The sequence below is a fragment of the Arachis duranensis genome, chromosome 10 (genome assembly GCF_000817695.3).
Source record: "Arachis duranensis cultivar V14167 chromosome 10, aradu.V14167.gnm2.J7QH, whole genome shotgun sequence".
NCBI lineage: Eukaryota > Viridiplantae > Streptophyta > Magnoliopsida > Fabales > Fabaceae > Arachis > Arachis duranensis.
The window spans coordinates 101,468,540-101,483,061 of record NC_029781.3 but is presented as its reverse complement, the minus strand read 5'-3'; the positions used below and the strand labels follow the sequence as shown (position 1 = coordinate 101,483,061).

Here is a 14,522-nt window from a genome sequence, read left to right as displayed (position 1 = left end):
ATGCCCAAAGACTGGTAGAGACCCTCATATGCTCTTGTTCTTGCTTCACTTACAGCCACTTTTGTCTCTTTCTTAGCCGCCTTATATTTTTCCCAATTATTTGCATTGCGGCATAAAGACCACTCTTTAAAGCATTCCCTTTTTATCTTTATCTTTTCTTGTATACTCGCATTCCACCACCAGGACTCCTTGTCTCTTGGTCCTATTCCTTTAGATTCACCAAATATTTCTTTTGCTGTTCTTGTAATAACTTTTGCCATCTCCTCCACATCTCTTTCGTGCTTCCATTCCCATCTCACTTTGCCTCTTCTCCTACCCGTCTTAGGAAGCTTCCTTGTTCCTCACCTTTCATCCGGTAATCAAATAAAAATGTTTCTATTTGTAATATGACTTTTATTATCTATGGCAATGGAAATTGCTGCCAGGCTCTGATACCTGTTTTCTAAAAGCAATAGTTACTCTGTAGAAAGCAAGCTTTTTTATTTTACTTGAATTTGTATTGTCTTTTTAACTCCAATTCATATCCTCTTCACTATGTTCTACCTAACGATCTTGATATTAATTTTTTACGTTTAACAGTCATGGCAATTGATCTCACTTTCTTGCTGTATATTTTGACTTAGTTTATCTCTTGTTCTTCTTCGCCTTTTTTTTATTTCATAACAGAAATTTATGCTCTATCTGGTGGTTTCATTTTGAATATGCTTTAAGATAATTGTCCAAAGTAGGATTATTTTTCCTTGATATACCAAAAACAGAAGTTTGAGCATTTGTGGCAGTGAGATGTAGCAAGTAGCAAAAAATCATATTTAAGAAACTTAGATGGTTGAAACAAATGTGAAGCAATTCTAAACTAGGTATTCAAAACACCCTTTGATTTCTTAGAGTAGCTGAATATAGATATAGGTTCTTCTAAGGAAACTTTAGTTTCTTGGGTTATTTACTCTTATCACATGTTTAAATTGCTCTAAAAGTCAAAGGAAAGATGGCAAATGAATTCATTTCCATGTTTCTTACAACTCAACAATCTCCTTTTTAATCCTTCGTCTCACTAGATAAGAGCCAACTGTACTTTTGCATGTAAATTTTTTAACCATTACATCGGTCCACGAGTCAATAATGAAATCCCCTTACTCTGTAGCTAGCAGCCTCACATGAGTCAATAAGCTTGATTACAACATTTTCTTTCCTGTTTGGTTAGTGTCTCAGTATATAAAATTTAAATATAAGATTGAAAAATTGTGTATTTGTCCCTGATTTTACCTTTTCTAGTTTTGGGTGAATAAAATATTAGGCAAATTTTGTCTCAAGACATATACATTCTATCTGATTTTGTATCTGTATTCTTTTTCAAACTGGTATGCCTCCCAGTGTTCTTTTACAAGACAATTACCAAACAGGGCCTTATTATCCTAATATTTGATCATCAAGACTATATTACTGAGAATGATCTTAGATCCACTGAATCTCTGCTTAGATATGAAATTTCATTCTCTCCATCCTCTTTTCCGCATACAATAGCATTAAAGACTTGCATGCTCCTCGAGCACATTTAATTTGTTCTTCAGGAGTAACCATAAGTCCATAACCACTCATTATCATTTATATTAGTTAAAATAAGAATGCATGGCTGTTATTACTCCAGAAGCATGCATTAAATGTGCTTCACGAGCATGCGGGAATTACTCATGTTGAGAGCACTGCAATGAAATTAATTCATCTTCACCTTTAATGGCTGTAATTTACAGGTCTCTTTGCCAATATTAATCCTTCATGGGGAGAATGATACTGTGACTGATCCATCAGTGAGCAAAGCTTTGTTTGAGAAAGCAAAAAGTTCAGACAAGACACTGAAACTTTACAAGGATGCTTACCATTCTCTTCTTGAGGGAGAGCCTGATGAACTAATAAATCAGGTCTTTGGTGACATCATTTCTTGGCTTGATGACCACTCTTCAAAATGTACATAGTCCTCCTCTTGTTAATTTATACTGATTATTTTCCTCTCTCTTAAATTCAAAAGAATAATGATGTTCAGATTGTTTAAGAAAAAGAAATAAAACAGAAAATTGGTATTGCTTCTCTATGGTTAGCCACAATTTTAGTCAATTTTCCATGCTTGATGTGAATATAACCATATTACGCATACACAAAAATTTTCAGCCACCAAATTATTACTTATATATAGAATACATATTGAAATACAAAATATACATTAAAATAAGTTAAATAATACATGTATTTATACATAAATACAAATATTTGTGTAGGAGATGGGATAGGAGTACGATTAGAATAATTTAATACACAACCATTTAAACATTAATACTTTGTTAACAAATAACACGGGTTATCTCTCTATTTTGTTAATCAAAAAAATAATTTAAATATACAATTAATTAATAGCTATTATTTTTTTATGAGGTTTAGAGTATTCAGTGTCCTAATAATGTTTTGGGATTAAAAATTTTCCTAGAAATATGGAAGAATTTCTCTTTTCATAGATTACATACTAACGATCCTATCTAAGATTTGGTGGTGGAGACCCTTCAACCCGTTTGTTTTGGAAAGTTGTTGAAGTATATTTGTATAGGAAGAGAAGTGTTTAGATTTGTCAGGGATGAACAACTTGAAAGTGGAGGGATGCAGCATCATTTCAACTTGGAAATGACAGATTATATTTCAAAGGAGATTCACTATTTGAACTTTGAATGTTGACAGCTGAGAATCAAATCACAAGCCAAACAGAAATTCAAATTTGTCATTTTCTCTACAAGTTTTTGTTACCCCAAACAGTTTGCACCTAGCTAATTATCACTAATGGAGGGGTGAAAAACACCAATTAGAAAAAAGATAATTATTTCCTGAAAACTAAAAAGACTTTAGCCAACGGGGACAAATCATAAACATTCAGAAGAAGGATCACCAAATCATACAACACCCAAGCAATTAACATAGACAAAGTGAAATTGAAAGTGCTTCTTCAATTCAATTCAATTATTCATGATGAACTCAGCACAAAGCAGTGCATTACATTACATTACAAGCACCAGAAATCTAGCTTCTTGACTGTTTGGCAAGCTTGAACCACTCGGTATGGAAAGATCCCTCAATGTCAGTCCTTTCGTATGTATGTGCACCAAAATAGTCCCTCTGAGCTTGCACTAAATTAGCAGGCAATCTCTCTCTTCTGTAGGAGTCGAAATAAGCAAGACTAGCAGACATACCGGGCGTGCTGATGCCCGAGTTGATAGCAAGACACACGACTCTGCGCCAGGCCGATTGGCGATCGATGATCTCCTTCGCAAACTCCGGATCCACGAGGAGGTTAGCGAGGTTAGCATTCCTGTCGTATGCCTTTTTTATTCTGTCCAAGAATATGGCTCTTATGATGCAACCACCTTTCCAGATCCTGGCAAGTTCACCCAACTTCAAATCCCAACCCTTTTCGATACTCTTGGCACGGATCAGATTCATTCCCTGTGCATAACTACAGATTTTTGCAGCATAAAGAGCCTTCCTAACATCATCAATCAGCTTCTGCTTGTCTACTGGTTGATCACTCAAGATATCGCCAAAACCACCGGATTTGAACACCTTTGCAGCTTCAACTCTTTCCTCCTTGAATCCACTAAGGAACCTAGCATCCAAAGAAGCCTCAATCGTGGGTGTAGCAACTGATAACTCAGCAGCTTGCTGGACAGTCCACTTACCGGTTCCTTTCATGCCGGTTTTGTCGAGAACCTTGTCAACCAGATATCCATCTCCTTTATCATCCTTAATTCCAAATATATCTGCAGTGATTTCAATCAGGAAGCTCAGGAGTTCTCCCCTGTTCCATTCTGCAAAGACATTTTGTAGTTCCTCATTTGATAACTTCCCGACGGATTTTAGCACATCATAAGCCTCGGCGATTAGTTGCATATCACCATATTCAATTCCATTATGGATCATCTTAACAAAGTTACCGGATCCACCTTTACCAACATATGTCACACATGGGCCGCTGTCGGGGACTTGAGCTGCCACTTTGAGAAGAATGTCTTCTATGTATTTGTAGGCCTCAAAGGAACCACCAGGCATCAAAGAGGGACCATTGCGAGCACCCTCCTCGCCACCCGAAACTCCCATCCCAAGGTAGAGAAGGCCTAATTCAGCCATAGCTTTCTCTCTTCTCTCAGTGTTCTCATACCATTCATTACCACCATCAATGATGCAGTCCCCTTTCTCCAAGTATCCCGAAAGGGTCTTAATGGTTTGGTCCACGGGTGCACCGGCCTTAACCAGCATTATTATGACCCTAGGCTTCTGAATGGACTGAACAAAGGATTCGGGGTCATGGTAGCCGTAAACAGGAAGATTTCCTTCCTGCTTCGCTCGTTCCACAGTCTCATCAACCTTGGATGTGGTTCTGTTGTATACTGAAATGGGAAAGCCCTTCTCAGCTATGTTGAGAGCAAGATTTTGCCCCATTACAGCAAGCCCTGCAAGCCCTATTCTCGTCTTCGGTGGAGCCATTTTTTGTTTCCTGTTCAATGATGGTTAATAATTCACTCCAGAAAAGAATCATAAAAGAAGAAAGAAAACAGCATGAGGTTCTAATTTCTGAAGAACATGAGCTGTAAAGTGTAAATAGATTAAGCATATTCCAAGAATAAATATGTATGGAGAAAGAGGAATCTTCTAGTTCCAAGAATCACAACAGATTACTTTATCCCCAGAAAAGGTACTTGTTTCCTTAAATTTGTACATATATGTGAATAACAGTCCTGCAATTTTTTTTTGTTTCTCAAATATTTCTAATTCTTTACAAAAATTATTCAGCAACCAAGTTGAAAGAGCTGCATGCAAAAATGAAAACTAGTACCACAAAAAAAAATGATCCAACATCATTAATAATAATGGCATGATAAGCGAGAAACTAGAAGTAAAACCCAGATCATCAACAACACTATCTTATAGATTTCTCAGAAAACCACAACACAAACTAAAGAAGATAGGTTCATGAATCATGATCACTCACTTCTACCATCAATCAATCATATACTAACTAAAGTGCACATAAAATACAAAAACAAAAACAAAAAAAAGAAAGAAAAAGAGTAGGTTTAATGCAAACCTGGTTTTATTGAAATTCGAATAGAATCAGAGAAAATCTAAGGTGTGGTGTATGTGGGAGAAAATGAGAAAGTAGAAAGATATTAAATAGAGGTGAATTTGGTATGCCAAGACAAAGAGGTGAGTGAGTACCAACTACACCAAGCAACGTTTTTGGAAAAAAGAAAGAAAAGAACAACCACTTTCTTAGTTATGAATTATGATTGAAGAAAAATATGAATTATTATGAATTTTTTATATAAGCTGGGGTCAAAATTGTCCGACCAATCAACAAATTTAGGTTGGTGGAGATGCTCAAATGAATAACATGATCATTTGATTCCATTCAACCTCAACTTTCATAAATCTATTTTAAGTTGCAAATCCAATCGATTAAGAATGATTTATTTAGCTTCAGCATGTGTTACAAAAAGTTGAAAGATTTAGTGCATGTTTGGACGTCATTATTTTGTTAAAAAAATGATATATTTTTAATGAAAAAAGATCTTTTTTTATTTTTTAACGTATTTGTCAAATTTCTAGTAGTAAAAGTAAAAGTACTAGTAAAATAAAAAAAGATCTTTTTTGAGAAGCTGTAATTTACATCTTTTTTTAAAAGATCTTTTTTTCTTAAAAAAAAAGATGTTTTTCATGTAATAAATAAACAAAAAGGTACTTTTATATTGTTATACTCAAACATAATTGATAGATAAAAAGACCTTTTTACATAAGATATCCAAACATAAAATTACTTTTACTTCTCAATAAGATCTTTTAAAAAAAGATAACTCGAAAAAAAAACTTTTCTTAAACTGTATTAAGAATTTAAGATGGTTGTGTTTTATATTTTTACCTTTTTTATAATAAAATTATTTTAACATTTGGTTGAAAATAGCTTTTTGCCATTATGATTGTCTTTCCGGAAATACGTAATAGTAAAAATTGTAATTACAGTGATCATAATAATAGATGTAGTGATTTAAAAGTTAATTGATTGCAGATTTAAATTTCTCTATCTATAGTATAAAAAAGTTTCATAAAAAACAACTTAATGTAAATCTTGGCATAAAACTATTTTTACACCAAATTATCATTACATCTGTATAAAACATGCAGATATTGTTAATTAAAGTGAAAACTTAGGAGAAGTTGACTTCACATGAAGTTAATATCTGAGAGGTGTTAGATGAAAATTTAGTCAAATCAGTCAACTCATCTAACGACTCTCAAGTATCAACTTCACGTGAACTCGATTGCACCTAAGTTTCCACTCGTTAATTAATTATGTATTTTTAATCATTTTAAAAACCAAAAAAAAAAGAAAAATAAGGTTTATATTATATTTTTTGTGTTTAAATCTTTTATTTTGTGTCATTGACCAAAAAATAAAGGAAATCTCATAATGTATTTATTTTGTTTTATTTATTTTTTCCACGGTAAAAAATATTAATCTTGACCCTGCATGACCGAAAAATCAAATAGAGACGGGAAGAGCAAAGAGAGGCAGCCATGGAAAAAGAAGAAGAGGAGCGAAGAAGAGAAGCAGCAATCGCATCATCACCATGCCTGCGACCCAATTTCAGCGCCAAAGGTGTCACCCAAGATCAGCTATCCAAGTTTCGTGTGGGTATTCACTTTAATTTTCTTTTCTGAGATTTTTCAACATTCGAAAACCATTGCGAAAATTTGACGTTTTCCAACGGTCTAGGATCTGGGTTGTTTTTCTTCCCTTTGCATTGATATTTACAGTGTATTTGCTTTCAAATGGTATAGGAACTGCACAAGAAGCGCTTACAATTGAAGTCCAAATCAAAGTTCAAAGCGAAACTGAAAGGTTCCTATTGTAATTTTTCATGTGCATGGTGTTGTGCTGTTTTGTTAGTTATTTTCAATTGAGAGGGACTTGTGAGTAATTAATTTTAGTTAGTAACTTGCGAAAAATAGTTAATCCTTCACTCTTATTTTGAATTTTCTGTTATTTTTAACTTCCACCTTTGGGTTTTGTAGATGATGCTAAGACTTCTCAAGGTAATGATCATTCAAGAAGCCAAAAAAGTGGAACTGAAGATTTACAAGTTGATGTCAAAGAATCATCATGCCCCTTGAAATGTGATGCTTTTGCTACCAGAAAAAATGATAAGGACTCGAAAGATAATAGTAATACCTCTCTGGTTTCTGCACCAAAGAAACAAAAGTTGCATTGGGGGTATAACTCTAACTCCACTTTGGTTAATTGAGCTTAATTGGTACTTAGTAATACTCATTCAGTTCTTTGGTTTCAATTTGCCCCTTTTTATCCTTAAGAGTTAGTACTTAGTAATAGGTACACCCACTAGTTATTTTGGTCCTTTAAATTTTGATAAATCAAAATAGTTTCTGTAGGTAGCAAATGTGGGTCAAATCAGTGGAGTCTCTTGAGGAATTAACTTGTGTTACTCATAAGGACTGTTTTGACCTATCAAAATCTACAAAAACCAAAATGATTCACATGTGTACCTACAAGGACCAAAGTGAGCATTAACTGTAATCTAGGGAATAATTCTATTATTGATACTCTTAAAAATCTCTCATATCAAATTAAGATAACAGATTCATGTAGTCCAATATTAATCAAATCAGGTTATTGAGTGACTGTTAATTTCTGTAAAACAATATTCAGAAGCATCAGATTTAAGAGAAAGAGACACAAATTACATTTGTATTTTGTTCGGTAGTGGCGTGGGAGAGTGTCAGAAAACACACGAAATTTTTGTCATAGTGTTCTGTCTTCAACTCTTCATCACCTCTTCTTTTTTGGAGATACAGAAAGTACAAGAATTTTTTGTCTAGTGACACACTATCTCTGCCTTTGTTTCTCATTTCAAACAAAACGTTAAAGACAATTTTTGTTTGTGTTTATGGGTTGTTTCAAACCAAAAAAAATTGCTATAATTGTGTTCAGAACATGTAGTTTTATTTGTGATACTTGAACAGTTCAGAATCTTAGTTGGTGTCTGTTATTGATATTTGTAGGCTTGACACCAAGGAAAGGTGGGAGAGGAAGTCCAACATGTAGATATCACCATGGAACTGCTGTGAGGAGGATTCCATGGAATTTCTTCAAAATATTTAAACATGGGTTGAGTATTTGGTAAAAAGACCTGTAAGTAAGTGCTCATGTTGTGCTGTGCATGCAGAAAACAGAATAGTAGGATAAAGGGAAAATCAAAATTTCATGTTTGGAGGCTTGATAAGTTGACAAAGCTGGATTCGTTATAGCTTGTAAAGAAGATAGATGACAGAGCTAATTACCTTATAAGGAATTATAACTAGTTATATTAGCATATGATCTGACATTGTATAATGTACCCATGAACACATCAATGTCATGCTGAAGTTCTGTAAAGGATTATACAACATCTCTGCTAATCTTACATAACCTGTTTACTCCAAAATCCATACTACTAGATTATCATTGTGCAGGAGCATTGTCCACTAAGGGATTGTTTGTCAGATGAATTTTGATAAAAGGAGACCGGAATAGAAAACTTGTAGTGCAAATTTTATACCTCCAAAAATTCAGATACTTGAGTGATGAATCTAACAACCCCTACAGATTCAGATGCTTTATGATTAATCTGAAATGAGAAATTGTAAACCTTTAAAATACCTTGATGGCTAAATCTTGGTAAACAGTAGTATAAGCTAGTTAACTGAATCCCTTTATCAAGTGGAGTGGATCTCAGACTACAGATTAAATTGCTATTTGGCAACTTTAGGTTTATTTGGTTGATCAGAGTTCAAACACTACAATCTTTTGGCATATCATTTTTATTTCTTTGATCTGTTACTATTATTTTGTGTACATTCTTATATCAATATATTCAAATGGAGTATATACTTAAATAGGTCCTTAAGAAATTTTGAATAAGACGTTTTCATTTCCAAAAAAAAATTATTACATTGAGGTTCCTAAACTTTATAAAAGTAAGATATAAAAGTCCTTTTATCACATTTTTGAGGACTTATTTGTCTAAGTGAAAACAACGGAATTGACTAAGATAGAAACTTATATATCTTATTTTTGTGAAGTTCAAGGACCTCGACGTAATAAAATTTTTCAAGGGACAAAATCATCCAATACGAAATTCCTTAGGGACTTATTTGAAAACATCCTCATTCAAATGCAAAGGGAAAGTTGGAGTAGTTTCTTATCTAACTCAAAAGGTTACCTGAAGTTATGGATTTTCGGTAAATTTGAATTATTGAATTTAACACGTAAACTTGATTCAGGGTCTGAACTTGAGAGTTTGATAAACTTGGAAATCCAAGAAACCTCTAAACTTATTGCTTCCAGAAAGAGAAGTGTACAATTAGTGCCAACATCATGGCTTATTACATCAAAGGAAACTCTAAAGGCTAGAGGAATCTTATTCAACCCTGATAAATTGAAGCGAGAAACTGAGAAGGTTCTTGACAATATCTACCAAACATACATTCTAGACAAAATTTCAGTTCCAAAATAGATACAAAGTACAGACGCTTGACCATAGCTCACATATCATTCCCATATTTTCACGACTGAAACTTGGCAACAATAAACTACTAGCAGCCGACCGGCTCGCCAGGCAAGATGATGACCATTGAGTAAAGAAAGCTAGCATCAGTTCTAAAGGCAAAACAATTCCATGAGCAGCATTGTAATTATGACCACATGCACCTTATGGAAGATTTTCAATTCGTCGGACTGAGGGCACGTTCTATTTCCTCCAAAGATCGACCCTTTGTTTCCACCACGTTACCTGCTATGTACAAGACAGCGAGAATGCAAACGCCCGAGAACCCCAAGTAAACAGAGCTGATGCCAAACTTGTTCACCACACTCAAAAAGTAGAGGCCGATGACAAAGTTGGAGATCTGATAGGACAAGAAAATAATCCAACTTTCGTTATCAGAAAAATATTTAGGCAACCAAGAAAGGCTGTACAACAATAAAAATGCAAAATAAGTCATACCAATCAGGGTATCACATAGAAAGAAATAGATCCAAAATTTTTGAGGTAGAATAATCAACCTATTTCCTAAGTAAGTTTCTTCAATTATAGTATCAGGCAAATCAATATGAATATGTACAGACATAAAATGATAGCAAGATGTATACAGGAGTTACGCGTAAAACATTAGAGTTTAGACTGCTATGCAAAATCACTCACCCAGTGTGTGCCTAATGACAAAGAAACTGCTTTGGCTCTGATTCTAGAAGCAAATATCTCTGGTAGAAGCAAGGCAGGCACAGGACCAGCACCAAGGGAGAAGGATAGGACATAGCTGGTTAAATTCGTAGATCGCAGAGTCAACAGAAATGGAAAGACTAAATTATAGAGAGAACAATAGGACATAGCCATATGTTAATTGAGGTTTAAATCTTTCAGATGTTCAAATGACTTACAGAACAGTCCCAAGGACTGCAAGTGTGCCTGAGTATGGCGCAAGGACCTTCCAAGTAAAAGACAGGGAAAGAAGCAACATAGAAGCAGCCTGTGAGAAAGAAAAATTGGTTAATTAGTAAAGCCAGTAGTAACGGACACATGGTTAATTGGAATAGAAGATACACCTTCCCCTTAACCAGTGCTCTTGGGTATAAAAAAATTGGTGCTGGGAGAACCATTCCCCCTATGGGATACCAAATGCTCAAATAGGATTGCCTCCAATAGGAGGATACCTATGGTTTAAACCCAATAGTATCGGCATGTTAACGTAGACGAAGACTAGGTAAAAACTATTCATATATAGAAAAAGGAAAATTAGCATTCAGATAATTTAAAGTACTATGGAAACACTGATGTACCCAGTGCTACTTACATCCATAATTTGGCATGCATGCCTTTGGGATATCATGGCTGAGTTGAAAGCCAAAAGGAGATGGGTTTTAACTAATCATGGTAATTTAAAGGGTAAAGTATATAAGCCCTATTGTCACACACAATAAAAGTGCAAGAAATGTCTTTTAACCCAAGAAAGTTTAGCCAGAGAGCATTAGGGCCACGAAAATCACATTTTACATTCAAGCTTGTGATATTCCAGCATATCACCAATCTATAGTTAATATATTATGTTTTTATGCTTTAGGTCTGGATGCATGCAGAAAATAACTAGTACCATCCCAGTAAAACTTGTGATAAGGAGACTTTTCCTTCCTTGTTTGTCCATCAAGGAGGAAGCAATAGCAGTTCCTGCAACAAAATAAACATCAATCATAAAAAGTATCATGCCATGCATATTGCACAAAGCTAACTAATATTAAAAATACTAACCAAAAACATTTGATGCACCAACTAGGGCACTTGCTGCAACATCAGAAGCGATTCCGGCACTGCGAAACACAGAAGTTGAATAATAGACGACAGCATTTATTCCAGCCATCTGCTGGAACAAGAAAAGTGCGGCCCCAACGCTCACAACTGAGATAAGACATTTTAGGGAATTACAACACCATTTTATGTAAGAAAGCATTCATCAACACCAGACTCCAGAGTAAACCAAAGGAAATTCAGCAGTGAAAGAAAAAACATAAACTGTTGGATGATTATCACTAAGATATAACACTTCACAGTTCACACTTCACACAAATATTTTACGTACAACGGGCATGCCTCAGTGAAGTCAGAACATTAAAGGTAGTCTCTTGGGTTATAAAATCTGACAATGCTATGGGTTTATATCGAAACAAGAGAATTGGCTTTCAAAAAACATATTCAAGATAAAATTATCACAAATCACAATAATTATGTTTATGTATATAGGACTAGATGGACCCCCTTGAAATAAGGAATATTTTTGACAAAGCCTTCAAATGATGAAGCTTAGCACAAATGATAACAAGCAGATAAAATTAACTGAAGTAGGGATGATATAATAGCAATTCTTTATATGACATTGAAAGAATTTTTTTAATGGGGTTATTAAAACTAGATTAGTCATCAACATAAGCTTTTTGGTACCTTTCCAATATCTGCTACTAAACAGATCAAACCACCCTGCTTCAGGTTCAGAAGAACCTTGAGTTGCTGCTGTTAAGTCACGCATAACTGCAGCAACTCTTTCTTTCCCATATAGTGTTTTGATAGCCTTTTCAGCTTCAGCTATTTTTCCTTGCTGTAAAATAATAAATGGAATTTTCTCAAAAAACTACCATAAAATTCATTGCATCAAATCTTAACTAACAAATATCATAAAGAGTAAAATATTCATGTTCTGATGAATTAAAATTACCAAACACAAGTATCAAAATTCTTACTTTTCCAACCCAGTTTTATAGTAAAAAGCAATTGATAATGTCTTTAGTATATTTAAAACAACTATATGGAAGGTTCACGAGTAGAATACTTGACAAAACTCATTGATAGATCCAAAAGCAGCAGCTTCTGTTTTTTTTTCAATGGCAATTTGTCAGATAAACTTATTACTCCCACGAGGCCACGACATAAGATAACACTTAATTGCAGGACAACCTGAAAAAGCCATCGGGGACTCTCCGGAGAAATTGCCATTCCAAGTGCTAACAGAACTGATGGAACAATTGCAATGCCAAACATAGTCCTCCACCTGGAATCAAAGTTTGTCTATTAACTCAAGTTGAAAATAAGAAATTGAAAACATCCTCGAAGATTTCTCTTTGAAAAGGAAAAGAACAGTAGGAAAATCACAAAGGAAAGATGGTCTTGTTAATCTATTTGTTTCTCAATTCAAAAAAAGGCACAAGTTTTCCCAGTCGTCACACTGAATAGAAGAAAATAATAGAACTAAGAATTTTGCTTCCAAAGTTATTTACACTGAATACATTAATTTGCATCTCCAACATACATGCTACAGCATCTGAATGATATGATTCATCAGGAGAAATAAACAGCTCACAATGGTAGTGGTGAAAAATTCCCAAATAAATAAAAAGCTTTATGATGAAACAACTCAATACCATATAGGGTTTCCTGCCAGAGGTAACCCAGCCACCAGAGCCAGAAGAATCCCAATACAAATAAAAAGTTGATTAACAGATCCAAGAGCTCCACGAATTTCTGTTGGTGAAATCTGCCCATTATATATATATATATATGTAAACATTGTCACAAGGCTCACATAAATACATAAACATTTAAAAATGTTGACAAATGTAAGAGTAATTTCAAAGGTCACAACCTCAGATATGTATAGTGGTACAATAGCAGATGTGACCCCAATTCCAATACCAGCAAGCAACCGACCAATGATCATTGTCTGAACACTTTGGGCTGTAGCACTGTAAGTATAGCATAGCTCAAAACATCAGATACATAGCACATTATACAAAAGATAAAACCTTGTCCTAAAGAACAATTAACATACCAAAGAAATGCTCCAATTGCTAGTGGGATTGCATCTAACTGAAAAGTCCTAGTTCTACCAAATTTGTCAGCCAATGTTCCACCGGTAAAGGAACCAACAGTTGCACCAGCTAGGAGAGTGCTGACAATCCAACCTGCTCAAGGATTTTCCACCCATGAAAATCAAGAGAAAACTACTATCGGGACTATACAATAATACAAGCAAAGCTAATATACTTTATAACCAAAAGATGAAAACATGAGGCATACAAATTCACATGCTAACAAAAATAATAAACCGTTTTTTACTTATGTTTCTGCACCCTTTCATTTTGTTTGTATAACAGGGTCATAACATGGACAGAAAGTAATATGAGAACTTTGATGGCTACACACACTAACATAAAAATATAAGAGCAGAGTTAAAAAATAGGAGAAACTATTCTCCTTTCTTTTATGTAAATATATGGTATTTTCATAGAAATGTACAGTTTTCATTGGGGAGTGGATAAAACCACTCCCAAATTGATAATGTCACTCCAATTTGATAAGTTTTAGGTATAGATGTACTTTGCATTGAGGGTAGTATCTCCCAAATTGGGAGTGACACTGTTAGTTGCAATATCCACTCCCTTTTCATTGCTCATAAAATAAACATTTCAAAGTAGTTTAAAACTATATATAAAAAGAACTAAAATGTACCTTGTAAAACAGTATTTTCAACTATTCCAAGATCCTTTGCCATGTATTCTAGAGCACCATTCACCACCCTACCCAAACAAGGCATTGTTAGAAGTTTGCAACATAAAGATACTATCTAATGAAAAACAGTGATATAACAATAGAATCCAACAATGTGTTGCAGGCACAACATTGTTGACATAACTTAGATGGTTATAAACATAAACAGATACTGTAAAGAGGCAATCCATACCCAAGATGATAACCAAATAAAATGGCTCCGAGGCAAGCAACACCAACATAGGGCAGAACAGTTCCAGAAGATTTCCCCTGAGGAACGGTGGGGACAACATCCTCGACACCTCCATCTGCAACTCAATTTTACTTACTATTATGAGCATATTA

At 34.5% G+C, this 14,522-nt stretch overlaps 4 protein-coding genes across 7 annotated transcripts in view; 2 read left to right on the top strand and 2 right to left on the bottom strand.

Moving 5' to 3' along the window:
• Nucleotides 1-2,084, top strand: part of LOC107471517 (caffeoylshikimate esterase) — a 7,047-nt gene extending 4,963 nt beyond the window's left edge. For all 3 annotated transcript variants that reach the window (XM_016091006.2, XM_052255492.1, XM_021133498.2), the window contains exon 9: nt 1,749-2,084. In XM_016091006.2, coding sequence (XP_015946492.1) covers nt 1,749-1,970 — 222 coding nt within the window. In that variant the 3' untranslated portion in view covers nt 1,971-2,084. The remainder of the gene's footprint in view (nt 1-1,748) is intronic.
• An 880-nt stretch (nt 2,085-2,964) lies between these two features.
• LOC107471491 (6-phosphogluconate dehydrogenase, decarboxylating 2) lies at nt 2,965-5,323 on the bottom strand. Of its 2 annotated transcripts, XM_052255439.1 has the most exons (3): nt 5,262-5,280; nt 5,120-5,208; nt 2,965-4,528 (listed from the first exon to the last, which is right to left on the bottom strand). In XM_052255439.1, exon 3 carries the CDS (start codon nt 4,516-4,518, stop codon nt 3,058-3,060), a length of 1,461 nt encoding a protein of 486 aa, XP_052111399.1. In that variant the 5' UTR covers nt 4,519-4,528; nt 5,120-5,208; nt 5,262-5,280; the 3' UTR covers nt 2,965-3,057. The 2 variants fall into 2 exon arrangements, with proteins under 2 accessions (XP_052111399.1, XP_015946452.1); XM_016090966.3 differs by having other exon boundaries at nt 5,120-5,323.
• A 1,238-nt stretch (nt 5,324-6,561) lies between these two features.
• On the top strand, nt 6,562-8,609 carry LOC107471427 (uncharacterized). Its single transcript, XM_016090888.3, has 4 exons — nt 6,562-6,720; nt 6,871-6,931; nt 7,105-7,303; nt 8,110-8,609. Exons 1-4 carry the CDS (start codon nt 6,607-6,609, stop codon nt 8,150-8,152), a joined length of 417 nt encoding a protein of 138 aa, XP_015946374.1. The 5' UTR covers nt 6,562-6,606; the 3' UTR covers nt 8,153-8,609.
• A 793-nt stretch (nt 8,610-9,402) lies between these two features.
• The window catches only part of LOC107471473 (plastidic glucose transporter 4), a 6,636-nt gene continuing 1,516 nt past the window's right edge, over nt 9,403-14,522 (bottom strand). Inside the window, exons 3-14 of the mRNA XM_016090943.3 lie at nt 14,371-14,485; nt 14,139-14,206; nt 13,459-13,591; nt 13,273-13,372; nt 13,052-13,164; nt 12,588-12,681; nt 12,078-12,231; nt 11,391-11,537; nt 11,236-11,309; nt 10,526-10,614; nt 10,290-10,404; nt 9,403-9,993 (exon numbers count right to left, since the gene is read on the bottom strand). Coding sequence (XP_015946429.1) covers nt 9,811-9,993; nt 10,290-10,404; nt 10,526-10,614; nt 11,236-11,309; nt 11,391-11,537; nt 12,078-12,231; nt 12,588-12,681; nt 13,052-13,164; nt 13,273-13,372; nt 13,459-13,591; nt 14,139-14,206; nt 14,371-14,485 — 1,385 coding nt within the window. The 3' untranslated portion in view covers nt 9,403-9,810. The remainder of the gene's footprint in view (nt 9,994-10,289; nt 10,405-10,525; nt 10,615-11,235; nt 11,310-11,390; nt 11,538-12,077; nt 12,232-12,587; nt 12,682-13,051; nt 13,165-13,272; nt 13,373-13,458; nt 13,592-14,138; nt 14,207-14,370; nt 14,486-14,522) is intronic.